At 56.3% G+C, this 18,579-nt stretch overlaps 1 protein-coding gene and 1 pseudogene across 1 annotated transcript in view; both read right to left on the reverse strand.

The window, feature by feature from the left end:
• Positions 1-2,324: 2,324 nt before the first annotated feature.
• The window catches only part of TTLL8 (tubulin tyrosine ligase like 8), a 61,638-nt gene continuing 45,383 nt past the window's right edge, over positions 2,325-18,579 (reverse strand). Inside the window, exon 13 of the mRNA XM_039235165.1 lies at positions 2,325-2,618. Within this exon, the coding sequence (XP_039091096.1) occupies positions 2,361-2,618 (258 nt within the window). The 3' untranslated portion in view covers positions 2,325-2,360. The remainder of the gene's footprint in view (positions 2,619-18,579) is intronic.
• LOC120233763 lies at positions 16,698-18,312 on the reverse strand (annotated as a pseudogene).

Consider the following 18,579-nt stretch of genomic DNA (forward strand, 5'->3'; position numbering starts at 1 on the left):
GGCTGAAGCCACAGCCCCGGAACTTCCTGCCAGGCCTGGCTCGTGCTGTGGGGCCTTCGGACTCTGGCCAGAGGCCCACGCAGTTTTCAGATGCCAAAGGAGGCATCTGGAACCCTGAGTCTTTGGGGTTCCAGGTTACTGGGTGCCCCTTGGGGCTAGTCTCTGGAGCAGAGCTGGCTGTGGGCCCATGGGATCAGGGAGCTGTCCCACATGCCCCATGGCTCCTGGGTACACCCATTTCTCAGACACTCATCTTGATGGGGGGGAATGGATGGGGGGCCGATGGCCCTGGTTGTTAAGCTCGGCTGGGCTTTTCCAGGTGCCCGGACCCTGAGCCGCTGGCTCCAGACCCAACCGTTCAGGAGACCTCTTCCCCGGAGCAGGACCCGGGACCCCATGCCACTTCCAGAGTGTCACGTCACCCCTCAGATGTGACAGGCTGTCCCCCCCGCTGAGCCCTCACGTTGCTACCCTTCACCCCAGAGGGCAGCAGCCGGGGCCTGGCTTCTGCTCAGGATCACGCGTGCTTCTGTTTCTCATCTGAGTCCTACTGCACGTGGACATTTGCAGCAGAAGCTCACAGCACCGGGTCTGCTCCAGCCTTCGTGCAGCGGAGGAGGAAGGACAGGAAGGCGGCCCCCCCGCCCTGGGCAGGCCCAGACTCCGGGTCCAGCCTTCTTCCTGCATCTGGTGGGCAGGTGTGAGCGTCTCTGGCCCGGGGGTGGGGGCACCATCCTATGAGTGGGGGCACGTAAAGTGATAGACGGCTGGGGAGTGCCTGGGGCCTGGAACCCCAACAGGGCACCCCAGGTTTGGAGGGAAGCTGACGCTGACTGGCACCAACCCCAGGCTGGGCACCTTGCACAGGTGGGTCCCGAGGGCGGCACAGCTGCACTGGCCCACGTGCTCCGCGAAGTGGACTCAGGCAGCTGAAGGAGCCTCTGCCCCACAGGACAGCGCCTGCCAACGAACATCACCCAAGGCGACGGTCCCCGCCCTCCCGCAACCCTGGCCCGGCCTCCAGAGCCCACAGCCCAGCTCTCCCTCCATGCCCCCGCCTGGTTTTAGCACACGTGGGGTGGGACTTCTGTGATGACTGCGGGTCTCTGGGCACCCCCTCGCACGCTGCTGGTGAGGTGTGGCAAATGGAGATGGAGCTCCCAGCCCCTGGTGCTCCGCTGTGGCCACAATGCCCAGGAGAGGGAGAGCCTGATGCCCGCCGTCGTGCTGGGTGGCGAGTGGCAGCAGGCTGGCATGTCGGGGGTCACTGAGGAAGGCCAGGCACCCGCCGTCCCGCTGTGCCTGGCCTGGCCCTCCCCCAGCACCTTGGGCCTCTGGGTCAGCCAGGTGGGGTGAGTCAGAAGGAATGTGCTGCACCAGGGGTTCACGTTGCACGGACCCACTGTCGTCTTCCAGACCAGACAGGGAGGGGGCCGGCCTTGCTCCACTGGCTCTGAGGCGAGTGGGAACCGCGCGCACTAACACATGACTTCAAGGGCACAGGCCTTCCTCTGAGTAAGGCGGCCATATGGCCACTTGGGCCCAGAGTCCTGCTCCGTGGCTGCCCCAGGATGGGCCCACCCGCCAGGTGACACACGTGGCACCCTGAATGTGCCATCCCAGTGCCAAAGGGATGCAGGTGACCGAAAGTGGATGGCAGATCCAACCACATGCCATCCTGGAGAGGAAAGGCCCACGGTGGGGGGTGGGGAGAAGCATAGTGAGGATGCCCCTCCCCCTGGAGACGCCTGTGTTGGGGGAAGGGGAGTTATGGACCCTCTCAATGTCCACAAAGTACTGGCCCCGGCTCTTCCTCACAAGCCCCTCTGTTCCACGTAGGCTTGGGGGGCTGGGACACCCAGCCTGCGCCCGAGAGGCTGCGGCGCCCGCCCTCCCAGGGGTCTGTAGCCCCAGCGGCTCCCTGATGGCCGGAGGCCCCAGAAGTCCAACCGTGGTCGTATCTGAGGGTTGAGGGGTCTGACCAGGGAGGGCGCCCCCTGCAGCCCCTCACTCAGCACCCGGCTGGAAGGAGACACTGGTGCAAAGACACCCAGCACATTGAGACTGCTGTGGAATAAATGGGGTAAGTAATGGCCTTGCCTGAGGCCTCCGGCTGGGACGCCGGGAGGCGCCTTCCAGCAAGGGGGGCTCCAGAGGAGGGGGCTCCCTGGGGAGGAACCTCGGGCACCAAGAGGTGCTTGTGTTCCTCTGCCCTCCGTGGGCGGGGGCGTCCTCCTCGTGGCGGGGGGGGCATATGGGTATGGGACGCAGGCCCCGGGATGCGATGGGGGCTCCATAAGAAATACCATGCTGAAGTTGCACAATTTCGCTAAAATAACTCTGCATACAAGGTCTCTCGTCTAAGTGCAGGTTTCCAAAGAAACGAGCCACGCTCTAGGGGCCGCGGGGCCTGGGCGCGTCGGCCCCGCTCGGTCCTCGGCGTCCCGGTGCTCGGCGTCACGGTGTCCACGCGCCGCCGCCTCGCCCGCTGCCCAGGGGCACGAAGGAGGCGCCCTGCAGGACCGCGGCGCAGAAGGAGCGGCAGCGCTTGCAGGGCCGCGCGGGCGGCAGCGAACCGCGGCACACGAGGCAGGGCGCTGGGCACTCCCTGGGCAGCCCTGGGGGGAGAGAGGGGCTCTGAGACCGCGCGCCCGCCGAGCGCGCCCGCCCGCGCCGCGCCCACCCGCCAGTCCAGGCCACGCCCACTCACCCGCCCCGCCCTCTCCCACCCACCCACGCCCACCCGCCGGCCACGCCCTCCAGGCCACGCCCACCGCTGACCACGCCCACCCGCCGGTCCAGGCCTCGCCCGCCCGCCTGCCCCCGCCACGCCTACCCGCCCCGGCCACGCCCACCAGCCCGTCCAGGCCACGCCCACTCAACCCCCCTCGCCACGCCCACTCCCCCGCCACGCCTACCCGCCCCGCCCACGCCCACCCGGCCACGCCCACCCGCCCCGGCCACGCCCACTCACCCGCCACGCCCCCCCACGCCCACCACCGACCGCGCCTACTCGCTCGTTGCCACGGCCACGCCCGCTGAGGCCCCAGAGCTACAGCCGGAAGTCATGGCCCCCACCCCAGAGCAGGCCCACCGGCCCCAGAGACCTGTTGCCCTCAGACTGCGCCCGGCCACCCTCCCCGGTTGCTAACGCCGCTCTCTAGGGCGCTCCTCCCTCATGGCCACCCCGGGGCAAGGCCGGCGTCTAGTCCAGTCCCAGCCGGCTCTCACGCCCACGCACTCCCTCACAGGCCCCACCCTTCTTCCCCCTCCCCCCGTCTCCGCCCCCCCGTCCCCCCCCACCGGCTCAGAGAACCTCAGACTCACACTCAAGGCCAAGGGGGTGGTGTCTAGGGGCCTCGCGTCCCTGGAGTGGAGGCCGTGGGGGTTGGGGAGTTCCCCTTTGCCCTGTTCATCTTCCCTCACAACCCTCTGCCTGTCTCCCCTGCCCGAGGTCCTGGGTGGTCCTAGCCGGGTGGGAGAGCTGAGCCCTCAGCGGCCCTGGCCCCCCACCTGCAGGGAGACAAGCAGAGGGCTTGCTGTAGGAGGTGCCCCATTACCATCCCTGAGCCTCCCCCCACGGGAGTCGGGTGTCCCCCCTCGGGAGCAGGGCCCGGGAGCACCTGCCTGGTGCCCCTGGGATGTCCCACAGCCCCTGGTTAGGAGGCCAGGGAGGAGCTTGCCTGCAGACCCACGCAGGGTGGTGGCTCCGGGCCACGTGGGCATGGAGGGGACCGTAGGAGCCCCAGAGCCCTGGCCTCTCCCCCCAAACCCTCCCCCCGGTGCCTGAAGAGGACCTGCCTTCTCCGGCTGGTCCTCCAGCCTCCCGACTGCACCCAGCCCTCCCACCCAGCTCAGACCCTTGGAGCTGAGGCCCTGTCCCCTCTGGGCCTGGACCAAGATGGGCCGTAGGCACGGAGGTGGGTGTGAAGAGTGTGCTGGGTCAGGACCCAGAGTCCCAGGCAGCCCAGGGGCTGGAGGGGCTCCGAAGGGAGGCTGGGATGTCGGGGCCGGGGTGTTGCCCCCTGACAGACGCGGCCTGGCCTCAGCACTGGCTGCCCTGCCCGCTGGCTGCCTGGGGGTGGGGGCACTGGCCCCTGGGGGAGCTGTCCACCTGGCCGGCAGGCGGGTCTCTGTGATGGCCCCCACCCCAGCATGCTGGCCCAGGAGGTGGTGACGTTGGGGGAGGGTGCTGTGGGCGGCGTGGCCGCAGATGGGTGGCCCCGCGGTGTCTGTGTCGGGTGAGGGTGGGCAGCCTGGCCCCCTGGAGAGGTCATTGCCCTGTGCTAAAGCTGGTGCTTCAGGATTTTCACACAGCTCCTCTGACACCCCAGGGCAGGCAGGTGAGATCGTGTGCCCTTCCTGGGGGGGCAGTCATGGGCTCCAAGAACCTGAGACCTTGGCCAGGCTCCCTCTGCCCTGGTCCTCCGGGCTTCTAGCCTTTGCCTTGGCTCCAAGGTCGCCCCCAGGTGTCTGTCCTGCCCTCTGTAGGGAGTGGGGTGGGCCTGTGCCAAGCTGCCTCGGCTCCCGCTGTGCTGAGGCCTGTGAGTCCGCCCCGGGCGGCCGAGGCCCAGGAGCCCAGCTGGCATCCGTGCTGCAGCCTGCGCGGGGCCGGGCAGGATGAGGGCTCCCCAGCTCTCCTGGCCTCGGGGCCGGGCACTCCCCAGCCAGCAGCCGCCCAGCCCAGGGGTGCCACAGCCCAGACACCACGCTTATCAGAGCCACCCAGTACCCAGTATGGTGGCCGGCGCTGAGTCTCTCCTCCGGGGGTCCGGGCAGGGAGGGCGGGGGCAGGGCCATCCGGCCCCTATGCAAAGCAGCCCACAGCTTCCTGGAGCCTTGAGCAGATGCTGAGCCAGAGCCTGGGAACAAGGCCACCCTGAGGGGCTGGGACAAGCCGGGGCCTGCACGCGGAGTGAGGGGGTGAGAGGCGGGGGTGCAGGCAGGCACACTGGCCAAGGGCAGGCACTCTGCCCACCACCGCACCCCAGGGCCGAACGGAGCCTGCCCTGGGGCCAGAAGGGACAGAGGCCAGGCCAACCTCAAGCCAAGGAGGACAGGGCCAGGGCCTGGTAGCCAGACAGGGTGGGGGGCTGAGGGGGGGAGGTTAGGAGGATGCGGAAGGAGGGGCCTTGGCCCTGAGCCTTGGGCCCCTCTGAGGGGTGAGGGCTGAGCATCAGGGCAGCCGGATTTGGCATCTTGCGGGAGAAAGGGAGGATGGGGGTGCCGGACGGGGTGCGCTGAGGATCTGGTGGCCTGGGATCCAGACCACCCTTGTGGGGGAAGCCACCCTGGGCATAAAATATGGAAAGCATTCTCTTGAAAGCAACAAAACACTGGCAAAATAGCAAGGAATTATCTGACCAAGCCTGTGGGCAGGTGAGCCTCCCTCTGGGGCTCTGCCACCCAGGGTCACCAGGAGCCCAAGGCTGCAAGGCCTCGCGGGGTGTGCAGGACAGAAGAGGGGTGAGAGGCACCCACCGTAGGCGCAAAGGTGAACAGAAACGCCCTGCCCTGCCCTGGCCCCGGGGCGCTGAGAGCTGCGGGGATCCCAGAGGAGACGGACCTGCTCGTGACAACTTCTTGTCCTCGGGCTGGGGGGGCAGGAGGGCTTCAGAGCGCGAGGCTTTGGATTTAAAACGAGCGGCCTTGCGGGGGGCAGTGGGGACAAACACCAATCCTCACAGTTCATTTTTTTTAAAGAAAAGGAGGCATAGGTAATAAAATGTGAGCGAGCCGCAGGGACCGTGAGAAGCCCGACCCAAAACTTCAGGCGCCGGCATTCTGGGCCATCAGCAGATAGACTGCGACCTCCGCGCCTTGGGGTGCCGTCGGGGCTCACCAGCAGGGAAAGAAGCCACCCACGTGACCTAATTGCTTTATCAGAAAGTGGAACTTCTCCAAAGTGAAGCTATAATAACTAAAGTGAGAATTCCCGGGGCCGGATCACTGCGTACCGGACGCCGACGAGGCGTCTGGGGAGGCGGCCCCCCGAGACCGCACGAGCAGGAAGACCGGCCACCGGGGGAGGAGGCAGTGGCGCAAGCTTCTCGGAACCGACTGGGGGCACCCGTCCGCGGACTAAGGAGGCCCCAGGAATTAGGAGAAATTACAACAGGATGACACGGCCGGACGGAGCGCGTTAACGGGCTAGACGGGACGGGCAGACGGCTCACCTTGGAATGGGTGCAGCCACGGGGCCCAGGCAGCGGATCGGGGTAGGGGGGGAGGCCGACCCCTGCAGCCCCGAAAGGAGTCTGCACGCACCGCCCCCGGGCCCCGCTGGGGGGACATTCTAGAGTCGCCTTGAGCAGAGCCCGGGCTGAAAGTCTGAGACGCGGGGGCGGGAAGGGCACAGAGGAATAGACGTGGGTAGACACAGAAAAACACGGGGTAGAGGCAATGATAAGAACACCTAGTGGGATTAAAATACAGACGGGATTAAACTGCAAGACAACGGCTGCCAGAAATCAGGGTGGCGCCTCCAGGTTTCCCAGCAGGAGGGTCAGCGAATGGGCTGGGAGGGCGCAGAGAAGGCTGTTCTTAGCTTTAGTCTCTGGTAACTAGAAATTCCAGGCAGCCCCTAAAAGAGCAGAAACAGACGATAACCTCCAAACTGGAAGAAGGAACAGCGAAAAAAAAATCAATCCAAAACGCGGTAAGAGCAGACAGGGGAAGGCACAGGGAAGGGACGGGATGAGCAGAAATAAGTGACGTCAGAGGCACCAACGGCGTCCTCGGGCTCCAGGGCCCCCCCCCCGCCCCGGCCGCCTCACGGCTGCTGCCCGCCCTACGGCTTGCTCTCTCGGGTCACTCATTCTGCAGGAAGCGTGCCATCGTGCTGGGAGGCCCCGTGGCAGCGGGCCTTCGTGGAGGTGGGTCCGGCCTCCGTCAGGCCTGCAGACGACCCAGCCCCCCCCAGCGTCTGCCCCACCCCGTGAGAGAGACCGGGGGCAGCACTGCACAGTTAGCCACCCCTGGATTCCTGACCCCCAGAAACTCATAGGGTAGCGTTTGTTGTCTTAACATTTTTAAACGTTTGTTTATTTTAAGAGAGAAAGCAAGTGGGGGAGGGGCAGAGAGAGAGAGAGAGAGAGAGAGAGTCCCAAGCAGGCTCCACACTGTCAGCTCAGAGCCTGATGAGGCTCAGTCCCACGAACTGTGAGATCATGACCCGAGCTGAAGCCAAGAGTCAGACGCTCAACCGCTTAACCGACCAAGCCCGCCCGGTGCCCTGCTGTTTTAACTCCTGGACGGGTTCGTTACACAGCAGTAGTTCACTAGAGAACCCATGGATACATGTGTGCATATGACCGCAGAAAACGTCAGTATTAAATGCACCAGTTAAAAGAGTGTTGTCCATATCTGGATCAAAAAAATCAAATTTTAGGGGCGCCCAGGTGGCTCAGTCAGTTGAGTGTCCGACTTTGGCTCAAGTTAGATCTCATGGTTCGTGAGTTTGAGTCCTGCGTTGGGCTGTGTGCTGGCAGCTTGGAACATTTAAAAGAAAGAGAGAAAATCCAAAGACATCTACAAACTACTAGAACCAAGAAGTGAATTTACCAGCACCTTGGGCTATAGTGTCAGTATATAAAAAACAATGGAATATTCTATACATCAGTGTACAGAATTAGAAAATGAAATTTAAAACACCATTTATAACACTTATAAGTGGAATCTGAAAAGAAAAAAATCAAACTCATAGAAACAGAGCAGAAAGTGGCTCCCAGGGGCCGGGGTGGCTACAGCTGAGAATGCTGTACGGAATAACTGAAATTTGCAAGAGAGAAGATTTTGTGTGTTCTCACCAAAAAAAGAAAAAAAAAAGATAAAAAAGCACCATTTATAAAAGTAACAAAATTTACTTATAAAGATACATTTATAAAAGTATCAAAAATACATCAAATACATATGAATAAATTTGACTTTAAAATCTACGCTAAAACACTGCACAGGAAAGTAAAGAGCATGTCTGTGAATTGAGAGGCGCCCTCCCCCCTCCCCCTCCCCCCCACCCCCCACCAGTACCGCCGGGAGCCAGCTCTCCCTAGAAAGATCTACAGATCTCATGCGATGCCAGTCAGGAGCCCACCAGGTCTTCCGTGGTAGCAATGTGCAAGCTGACTGCCATGTTTATACAAAAATTCAGAAGACATAGAATAGCTTTCTTTTAAATGTTAAAGATTTTTGTATAGAAAAAAACCCCAGGGGCGCCTGGGTGGCTTAGTCGGTAAAGCATCCGACTTTCGCTTAGGTCAAGATCTCGCGGTTCGTGGGTTCGAGCCCCGCGTCGGGCTCTGTGCTGACTGCCAGCTCGGAGCCTGGAGCCTGTTTCAGTCTGTGACTCCCTCTCTCTCTGACCCTCCCCTGTTCACGCTGTCTCTCTCTCTCTCCTAGAAATAAATAAAACATTAAAAAAAACCCCAAAAAACCCAAAAGCCAAAGACGTAGAATAGCCAAGGCAACGTTGAGGAGGAAATGGTGTCACGTTCCAGAGAGTTTTCCAAACTGCTGGAGACGGTGACTAAGAACTGGAGTAGGACACAGAACCGAAGGCGCAGAACCTGTTCTCTTGTTTCTGACGAGGGCGCCAAGCAGTTCAGTGGGGGAAAGGCAAGCCCTCCCGGGTGCAGGGCCCGCTGGCCGTTGCTACGAAACCACATGGACCTTGGCCCCTTCGTGCACTCGCAAAACTTAACTCAGGATGGATCAGAGACCAAACTGCGAAGGTCGAAACCACAGAGCTCCTAGGAGGAGCCACGGGAGAACAAACACCTTTATGACCTAGGCGTGGGCAAAACTATTTCAGACGAGACGCCCAAAGCGCTGCCACAAAAGGGAAAAGTGGTCGATTAGGCTTCATGAAACATTTCTAGTCTTCAAAAGGCGTCAGTTAAGGGGCACCTGTGGGGGCTCAGTTGGCTGAGCGTCCGACTCCAGCTCAGGTCATGATCTCATGGTCCGTGGGCTCGAGCCCCGCGTCGGGCTCTGCTGACAGCTGTGTCTCAGAGTCTGTCTCCCTCTCTCTCTGCCCCTCCTCCCACACCCTCGAAAAATGAATAAAACATTAAAAAAAAATTTTTTAAAGGTGTCACTAAGAAAGTGAAAAGGCAAGCCACTGACCAGGAGAAAATATTCTCAATATACAGATAGATACACAGCATATATAAAAACCACTACAAATAAATCACAGAAGGACAAATGACCTAATTTAAAAATGGGCAAAAGACTGAAATGGGGACCTCACAAGGGCACCTGCAGAGCCAGTAAGGCCAGGAGAGGCGAGGCGCCAGCAGGATTTGCCGTCAGCGACACACAAATTCAAGCACACCCAGCAGAGCGGCTGCAAACGTAAGTGTCACAGTAGTCAGTGTGGGCGAGGGTGTGCAGCCAGGAGCACTCCCAGGCGGCCGGAGGGAGCCCAAAATGGCACGCCCACGGCCGAAGCCGGCAGATTCTTCTAAAGCAAAGGGAGAGCCTCCCCCGTGGCCAGCGAGGCCAGCCCTCGGCTCCAAGCAGAGGACCGACCGCTGGCGTCCGCACAGACTGGCACAGGCATCTCAGCAACTTCACGGCCACTCTGAAGGGATGCAGGTCCCCGTCCGTCTCGGGCGCGGCGGGCACACAACAGGCCCTGTGTGACTCCGGGGGTGAGCACGCCGTGGAAAGCAGTCATGGTGACAAGTTGGTAGCGGTTGACTCCAAAGGCTGGAGTACAGAGGGGGACGCGGCGCAGGGACTTCCCGCAGTGGGGACACGTCACCTGGGCGGTCGGGGTGCAGTATCTGCCTAAGATCTGCACCCGCCGTGTGTGCGCTGTGCCTCGGGAATATGGTGTAGACAGAGATACTGTGCACTCTGGCATGAGACCACCGCTGCCTAGGGAGAGAACCCTGACGGAAGACATGCCGGACCCCTACCCTGCAAACCCACAAAACGCGGCCGAGAGAAGGAGCCTTAATTAAATGGAGGAGATCGTGATCACGGCTTGAAAGACGCAATATGAAAAAGGCACCAATTCTCCCCAAAGTGGTCTGCAGACTCAAAGTGATCCCAGCCCAAACCCCAGCAGCCTCTCTCCCTCCGTCCTCCCTCCCTTTCTTCGGAGTGGACGGGCCGATCCTGAGATGTACGCGGAAGGCGGGGGACGGAACAGAATGTGCTTCCCACCTGCTGGTGACCGGCCGTCAGGTCACCCAGGGACACGGTGCCGCGGAGGCTCCAGGCACACCCGCCTGGCTGGCTGGGAGGGTGCGGGGTCGCGTGGCGCTGGCTGGAGCCGGCCGGAGGCCCAGAAGGCAGGCAGCTGACGCCCACAGAGCCCTCCGGCCGATCTGCCGCCTGGTGACGGGAGATGTTTGCCCTTGGCCGTGTGGGATGCTCGCAGCGGACGCCTGACTCATGCGCGGCGGTGCCGGAATGGAGAGAAACCCCAGGCAGGTGGTCCCGGCCCTGGAGCGGAGCCCTGGGTGAGTGACTGGCAAAGTGTGAGGCTCAGCCGCAGTGGCTCAGGAGGCAGAAAGCCAGCAGGAGTGCCTGGGGGCAGCGTGGGGCGTGTCGATTGCCATCGGTGGAGGGGGCGGCAGACTCTCACAGGGGCAGACGGAAGTGTGTCTCATGTGCTGTTTGGTTTTTTTTTTTACAACCCTTTAAAAAAGTAAAGAGTGTTCTTAGCTCACGGATCCTATAGAAACAGGCTGCTGTTCGCTGGCCCCTGGCCCCGTGTGCCCCGTGTGCCTTTTGTCACCTTGGCAACCAGCAATGGGCCGCTGTGGGGGTGCTCGGTGGCATCTCAGGCTGCCCACCATGCGTGAGGCACATCCAGTCAGTGCTGGGACGCGCTCTGCTCCCCTCACCTCCTCCGGGGAGCGCAGCCATCTCCTCGCTGGGCACAGATGCTTTCTTTCCCGAGGCCACCTGGTCTCTGCACCTTCTGCGGGCAGCTGGGCCCAAGGAGGGCCCACGAGATTCAAACTTAATCCCGGCTCTGTCACCCGGATTCTCCTGTAGGGGTGGCGTGGCTCTTGAGCACCAAAACAGGGTCCGTCTCCAGTAGCCCTGGCCCTTTGGACGAATGTTCCAGAACGGAGTAAGGGATGGTGGAAAAAAAGGAGAACTGATTTTGTGGCCATGGTGGCCAAGGGTGGGGACAGGAACATGGCCCTGCCGGGAGCTCTGAGAGCCTGCGGGGCAGGATGGCGCCGTTTACTGCTCTCTGTCCCGCAGACCCGGCACGCAGCCCAGAGGCACGGGCACGCAGCCACTGTGACCGGGTCTTTCTGGCCCCCGGACTCCCGCCTCCATCCCCGCGCTGTGAAACCAGCCACCAAGGCGCAGCGTCTCAGCCACACTGCTCACGTGGCACAACCGGAGCAAGTTCAACAGCAAATCTCAACTGGAGTGACCTGTGCCCTTCCGGTTGTGTGAAGGGTGGGGGCTGGGCAGACCGAGCCTTCTCCGGTGGGGGAGGGGGCTGCTCGTCAGCCCATCTATCGCACCCTCTGCCGGCAATGACATCAAAGATCGGAGGTCAGTCTAAACTTCGTGTGTGGGTCCTCGTGAGTAACAGATTTGCCACAGACTGTGCCGACTGTCCGAAATAAGAGCCGTCCGTGCCCCCTGAGACTCACGGCACCCGAGTCCCGGGCGCGGAGGACACGGCTGAGGCCAGTGCTGCAGGCTGGCCTCTCCCGCCGCCTGGAGCCTGACGACGGCGGCCTTAAGCAAACGCGTATCAGACGAGTTGAACGGGTTTGGTGTCAGCCTCTGCTGGCCAGGCTCCTCGGAGTGGCCAGTAGAGCGGAGACTCCCGTCAAAACTCGCCAGAGGCTGAGGACTGACGGGGGGCGGGGGGGGGGGGGAACTACCGGAGGGAGGGTCCTCCGTGGGTGTGCTGAGCACCTACACATTTTGCTGGGTGTGCCAAGAAAGCAAGGCCCCGGCAGCCCTTCCCCCGGGGCCAGTTCCCAAGGTCATGTTTGCAGTGAGCAGTCCTGAGCGATGGGATGGCTTCCCCCTCCAGACCCCGGGCAGGCTTGCTTTCCGCTGGCTATTAAAGCGGCAGGGGCGTCTGGGTGGCTCGGTCGGCTCGGTCAGGATCTCACGTTTCATGGGATCGAGCCCCATGCCGGGCTCCGCACCGCCAGCACGGAGCCTGCTTGGGATTCTCTCTCTCCCTCTCTCTCTGTCCCTGCCCAGCTTACTTGCACATGTGCTCTCTGTCTCAAAATAAATAAACATTAAAAAAAATAAAGCGGCATATTCCCCAAAGCAGTGTTCCTCTGCTGTGACACAAATGCCTTGTGGGTAGCACACACCTAGGCCATATCACATCATTTTCATGGGACTGTCAGAGACATGCTGATATCCGTGCTGTGCAACGAATGATCATGTCCTTTGTCTCTGATCTAGGAGTCTCATGTCTTCTGCCAGCGTCTGTGAAACAGCCACAGGCCAGGTTGACCCCAGACCGGCTTGTCTCTTTGGCTCATGGTTTTCCAGACGACGGGGAGGTGATGGAATGCAGAAGACGTAGGACCGTGAGATCTGGGACTTGGAGCCTGACACTGTGACTGGGAGACTTCCGGAGCCCGAGGCGGCGAGTGTATTTTCTCTGTAGAAGGTGAGGGAACACTGGTGACCAGGAGATCGGACTGTCGTATATTTGGTCACTGTTGAGGACATATTCACTCCTCCTCTCCTCCTCCTTGTAACGTGTCCTTCCTCACCCACTGATGTGCGTCCGGCCAGTGCAACGTGTGCAGCTGTGACACGAGTGGAAGCTTCCACGTGTGTCGTGTTTGGCCTGCTCTCTCGTGTTTTCCCATCTGCCGCGGGAAGAAGACACCCTGGGGAACCACGGACCCCAGACGCAGGAGACACACGGAGCGGGGTGGACGCCACCCTGCAGGCTGGAGCCCAGTCTGGCTTTCCCCAGCCGAACCCGGCACTGCTGCCGCTGACCCAAAGACGCGTGAAAAACAACGCTTGCTGAATAAACACCAACAGGTAGGGAGGAAGGTGCCTTTGTTACGAAGCCTGATTCCTGCAGGAACCAGATGGAAACAGACAGACGACTGGAACAGAGCAGAGTCTGAACAAGGAACAACAGGCACACAGTCACCTGCTCTACGATGGTGGGGAGTTCAGTGAGGGAAACAGCACCTTGATGTGCCACAGCGCGCCGGTGAACAGCCCCCCAGACAGCGATGAGTGCTGGTGCCTGCCCGGCACCGCACACGCACACGGTGCCAGACGGCACACACAGCTAAGTGCGAGGGTGTAACAGTACGCCTTCCAGAAGCAAACAGAAGTGACCGTGTTTATGACTTTGGCAAAGATTTCTCAAACAGACCACAAAGGTGCTAATCATAAAAGAAAAATTTATAGAACATACTGGAGTTAATCAAAGATAGTTATGAAGAAAATGGAAGGCAAATCAGAGAATGAGAAGATATCCATCCATACAAAGGATTTTTAAAAAGGTTTTATTTGGGGGGGGGGCGCCTGAATGTTTCAGTTGGCTGAGCATCCGACTCTTGATTTTGGCTCAGGCCATGATCCCAGGGTCGTGGGATCGAGTCCCACGTTGGGCTCTGTGCTGAACATGGAGCCTGCTTAAGATTCTCTGTCTCGGGGCGCCTGGGCGGCTCAGTCGGTTAAGTGTCCTGCTTCAGCTCAGGTCACCATGTCACAGTTCGCGCTCTGTGCTGACAGCTCAGAGCAGAGCTCAGAGCCTGCCTGCTTCTGATTCTGTCTCCGGCTCTCTCTGCCCCTCCCCCACTCATGCTCTGTCTCTGTGTCTCAAAAATAAACATTAAAAAAAAAGATTCTCTCTCTCCTCCCCTCTCCCCTGCTTGTGCTCTCTTTCTCTCAAAGAATAAAAATAAAATAAATGGGAAAACAACAACAGAAGATTTTATTTTCTTTAAGTAATCTTTACACCCAAGGTGGGACACAAACTTAAAGCCCTGAGATCAGGAGTCAGAGCTCTACAGACTCAGCCACCAGGAGCCTTGAAGGTCTTTTCAATAGATAAACCCACGAAGGGACTCGGGCAGAATACGTGGAGAAGTCCTGCTGCCGACAGGAACAGACGAAAAGAAAACCTGTCCAAACACAGAGCCGGCGCTTTACAAGCGTCTGTGCAGACGGGACGTAACTAGAAAGAGGTGCTGAACTGGACTCGTCGCCAGGGAGAGGCCGCTGGAAGCTGTGGTGTGAAGCCCCTGCTCCTCGACCCGAACGGCCAGAAGGGAAGGACAGGGAAGAGCGAGTGGCGGGGCGTGGAGCAACGGGAACTCCCTCGCGTGGCTGTAAGCAGGCGCGTTCGCTTCCGGAGGCCCCGCAGGAGGGCTGCGCGGCCAGACGCGGGCTCAGCAATCCCTCCCACAGGACAGCGCGGGAAGTGCGTTCACCAAACTCAAGAGCGGCCACAGCAGCCGTCTGTGATCGTGTGAACGAGGAATGATGTGAATGTCAAGGAGCAGGATGGACACATTCTGGTGGAGAATGAATTTTAACTACACGTGAGAGAGAAAATCTAGCCATATATCAAATCCAACATCAGACAAAGCTAAGAAACCAGCTGATGTTATTCACTACTTTAATAGTACGAAGGAGAAGCAGCTTATGATAACTTCATAGATGCAAACAACGTCTTCTGAGAAAATTCACTACATACAATACAAATTAGAAAGAAACTAGAATAATTATAAAGAGTTTGAATAATAATTGGTAATAATTAGAAACTTCTTTAACATGCTAGAGTGTCTATACGTTTATATTTATATCCATAACTTTATAAAGACCCAGGAAAAACATCATTATCGACGAGGAAGTGTTAGAAACATTCACTTTAAAATCAGGAATTCAAAAATAGTACCCAATACTGTATAGGAGGTTCTAGCCGAGACAATATGACAAGACAAAGAAATTATAGACAAGAAGAGTGGAATGGAAGAGATAAAGCGATCTGCACGTGATACAGAATTACTTATCTAGAAAACTCAGAATATACATTTATGTTTTTAGAAAACATGAGCAAGTTTAGAAATGCGGCAGAATAGAAAACTAAAACATAAAAGGGAGTTGGGTTCTATACAACAGCAGCAAGCAGGGAGAGAGCGACATCACGTGCCTCACTACGTAATGTCAAGGAATAAGAATAAACCTAATAAAAGATGTATACACTCTCTATTGGGAAAATTATAAAATTTAAGGAAGACATAAGGAAATGGAGAAATAGATCATGCTCATTAGCAGGAAGATAGGATTTCATTAATTTGTCAATTTCCCCTCAATTGATTTAGGGATTCAATGCAAGTCCAATCAAAATCTCAATAGGATTTGTTGTGGAACTTGATAAAAACATTTATGATATTTATATAGAAAGGAGTGAATCTAGGAAAGACCAGAACACTTAGGAAGATGGGTAGAGAGAGGCAAATTGTCTCAGATGTGAAGATAATATAGCGTTGGAGGGGGGAGGCAAATTCGTCTATGGAATAGAATAGTCAGTCCAGAGACAGACCCACACATATACAGAGTGAGATGTTAGTTCGCAGTGGGAAAGAAAGGGATTTTTCAATAAATAAATGAAAAAAGTTGCTATTTCTATGAACAAAGATAAAATTTGATTCTTATCACACAATATTCAAAAATCAGTTCCAGATAGGGTAGGACTTATATGTCAAAGACAAAATTTGAAACTCTTAGTAATAAATGTAGGTAAATAATCTTTTAAACCTCGGGGTAAGGAAGATTTTCTTCTTTTAAAAAATTTTATTTATTTTGAGAGAGAGAGAATGAGGGAATGAGAGTAGGGGAGGGGCAGAGAGAGAGAGAGTCCCAAGCAGGCTCTATGCTATCAGCACGGAGCTCAATGTGGGGCTCAATCTCACAAACGCAGCACTTAACAGACTGAGCTGTCCAGGCACCTCTACGAAAAAGTTTCTTTTCTTCTTTTTTTTAAAATAATTTTTTAAAAGCTTATTTATTTTCGAGAGAATGAGACAGAGAGCAAGCAGGGGAGAGGCAGAAAGAGAAGGAGACACAGAATCCAGACAGGCTTCAGGTGCTGAGCTGTCAGCACAGGGCCCGACATGGGACTCAGACTCACGAACTGTGAGATCATGACCTGAGCCGAAGTTGGACGGTTAACCTGCTGAGCCACTCCGGCATCCCAGGAAAAGTTTCTTAAGACAAAAGTAGAAGAGACTTAAAAAAAATATTGATAGCTTTGGCCCCATTAAAATTCAGTTTTCATCAAGTGATACCTTTAAAACACTGAAAATACAATTACAAACTGGGAGAAATGTTCATAATAGATACTATAGGCATGAATAGCCCTATAGAAGAACAGGCAAAAGATATGAACAGGTATTTCCCAGAAGGGAATTTACATAATTAACAAACCCACACTGAGATATTTAACACAGCGGAATGCAAATCAGGCTCACAACAAGACTACTTTCTAAGTCCATTTGGTTGGTAAAAATGAAAAAATCTGATGACTCAAAATGTTGCTGATTCCACGGATGCACAAGCTCTCTCATAGGTTGCTGGTGAGAGCAGAGGCTGTTTCCAAGCACTTTGGAAAACAGTGTGCTGATATCTCCCACAGCTGAGCACTTTTTACACAGCTGTGCTAATATTCTATTAAGTCAAAAGCACTTAACAAAGAAAATAGAAGTATGGCTCCCAATAGGAATGGCATACCTGGACTTGATACCAAGCTCACAGATTTTAGTTTTGCAAGAAAAAAAACAGGCTTTCAGGTTAAACAGCAATTTGTAACCAACACTTTAAAATTTTTTTTTTTAATGTTTTATTTATTTCTAGGAGAGAGAGAGACAGTGTGAGCAGGGGAGGGTCAGAGAGAGAGGGAGTCACAGACTGAAACAGGCTCCAGGCTCTGAGCTGGCAGTCAGCACAGAGCCCGACGCGGGGCTAGAACCCACGAACCGCGAGATCATGACCTAAGCGAAAGTCGGACGCTTAACCGACTAAGCCACCCAGGCGCCCCTGTAACCAACACTTTAATCCCAAGGATTCTCACAGACATATTACAAATGACAGCATGGGAAAAAAAAGGTCTTGCCCAGTAACTCAAAGTTCAGCTCTACAGTATTCCCTTAAACCGGCAGGAAATTGGTATCTTGAATAGTTTCAGATTTCCAATGAGAAAATGTTACGAACGGTCGTGTCTTCATATACAGCAATCACATGAGAACTTATAATCTAAATCAAAGTCAACTGACTTTCTTGAAACTTCCACCTCTGCACCAATTGGCCCACCTCTGCCCAGTCTGAAGACGAGGTGGAGTCTTTTGTTTTTGGACCTCTAATCTAATGTTACACTAAACTAGTGTAACAGCGCAGCTTAGGTTTTACCTGCTGGCTCGTGTCCACAGCAGCTTTTAAGGCTGCTCGTTCAATTACCGCCACACACTGTATCTCAGCTCTTCGTCCAATTTTTGCCAGTTTCGTCTTCATAATATGAAATGTCAAGCTGTAGCTGGGCAGGAGTTAAGAGGTTTATTATCAGTCTACGTGAGACTAAACTTTGAAGCAAATTCAATTTTGCAAAAGGGAACATGGTAAAGTGATAATTCTTGATATTACGTGCTTCATACGATCCGTTCAAATCATAGAGAATTACAGCTTTCTGTGTCACTGTGCAGAGACAAATGTGAACAGCAAAACCACCTTAAAAATGCACCAAGCAATGAAGTCTCCAACAAAACTTGAATTTTCTGTACATACTCCTGTCAAATGAGGTTATTTCCTGTACACCACCCTCTCGCAAACTGGTCTTCTGTTTCCTTCACTTGACCTACGTCGGCTACAAGACCTAGAGAAGGATCGGGGCGGCTCGTGATTTCTCTCCCAAGACGGTGACCTCCCTCTCCTCCTGCCTCTAGAATGGGAACTTCACTGGCTGCGGGAGAAGTTTCTGGGCCCTGGATGGAGGTCTGTGACGAGGTGGGAGACTCCTCCGATAATCCTCTCGAGGGCGATGACCCCAAGAAAGAGGTGGGCCACGATTTCGACTTCTCTTTTCATGACTGGAGAGTGGCACGCCCCCTCGGCAGCCACGTGGTGTTCTCCCGTCTCGCTCTGGGGCAGCACCAGTGTGTCTCAGGGATCTTCAAACTCAACAGAAACAAAGCTGGGTGGGTTTCTAGCAACTCACACACTTCAGAGTGGCCCACAGTAGTCAAGAGCTCACTCCAATTCAGTCTTGTTACCATTGTTTCCAAGATTACCTGCATAAACCTTCCAGTCCATTGGACAGGAATCACGATGCATTTTGAAATCTTGGGTTAGAAAGTGGACGCTCAAATCCACATACCCTCGGATGGATTTCCCACGGCCCCCTCCCTTCCCGCCACTCTTGCTGACCAGGTATCCACAGAATGGCCTAAAGTCGAACATTTATATGTCCCCTGAGCCGGCGATCCTGTTCTGAAGCATCTACTCCCCAGAAACACTTGTGTACGAGAGACACATACAAGAATGTTCTGAGAGTCACCGATCACAACAGCAAAGCCTGGAAACAATCTAAATATACAATCA

This window comes from Hyaena hyaena, unplaced genomic scaffold (genome assembly GCF_003009895.1).
Source record: "Hyaena hyaena isolate Hyena2069 unplaced genomic scaffold, ASM300989v1 scaffold_4, whole genome shotgun sequence".
Classification (NCBI taxonomy): Eukaryota; Metazoa; Chordata; class Mammalia; order Carnivora; family Hyaenidae; genus Hyaena; species Hyaena hyaena.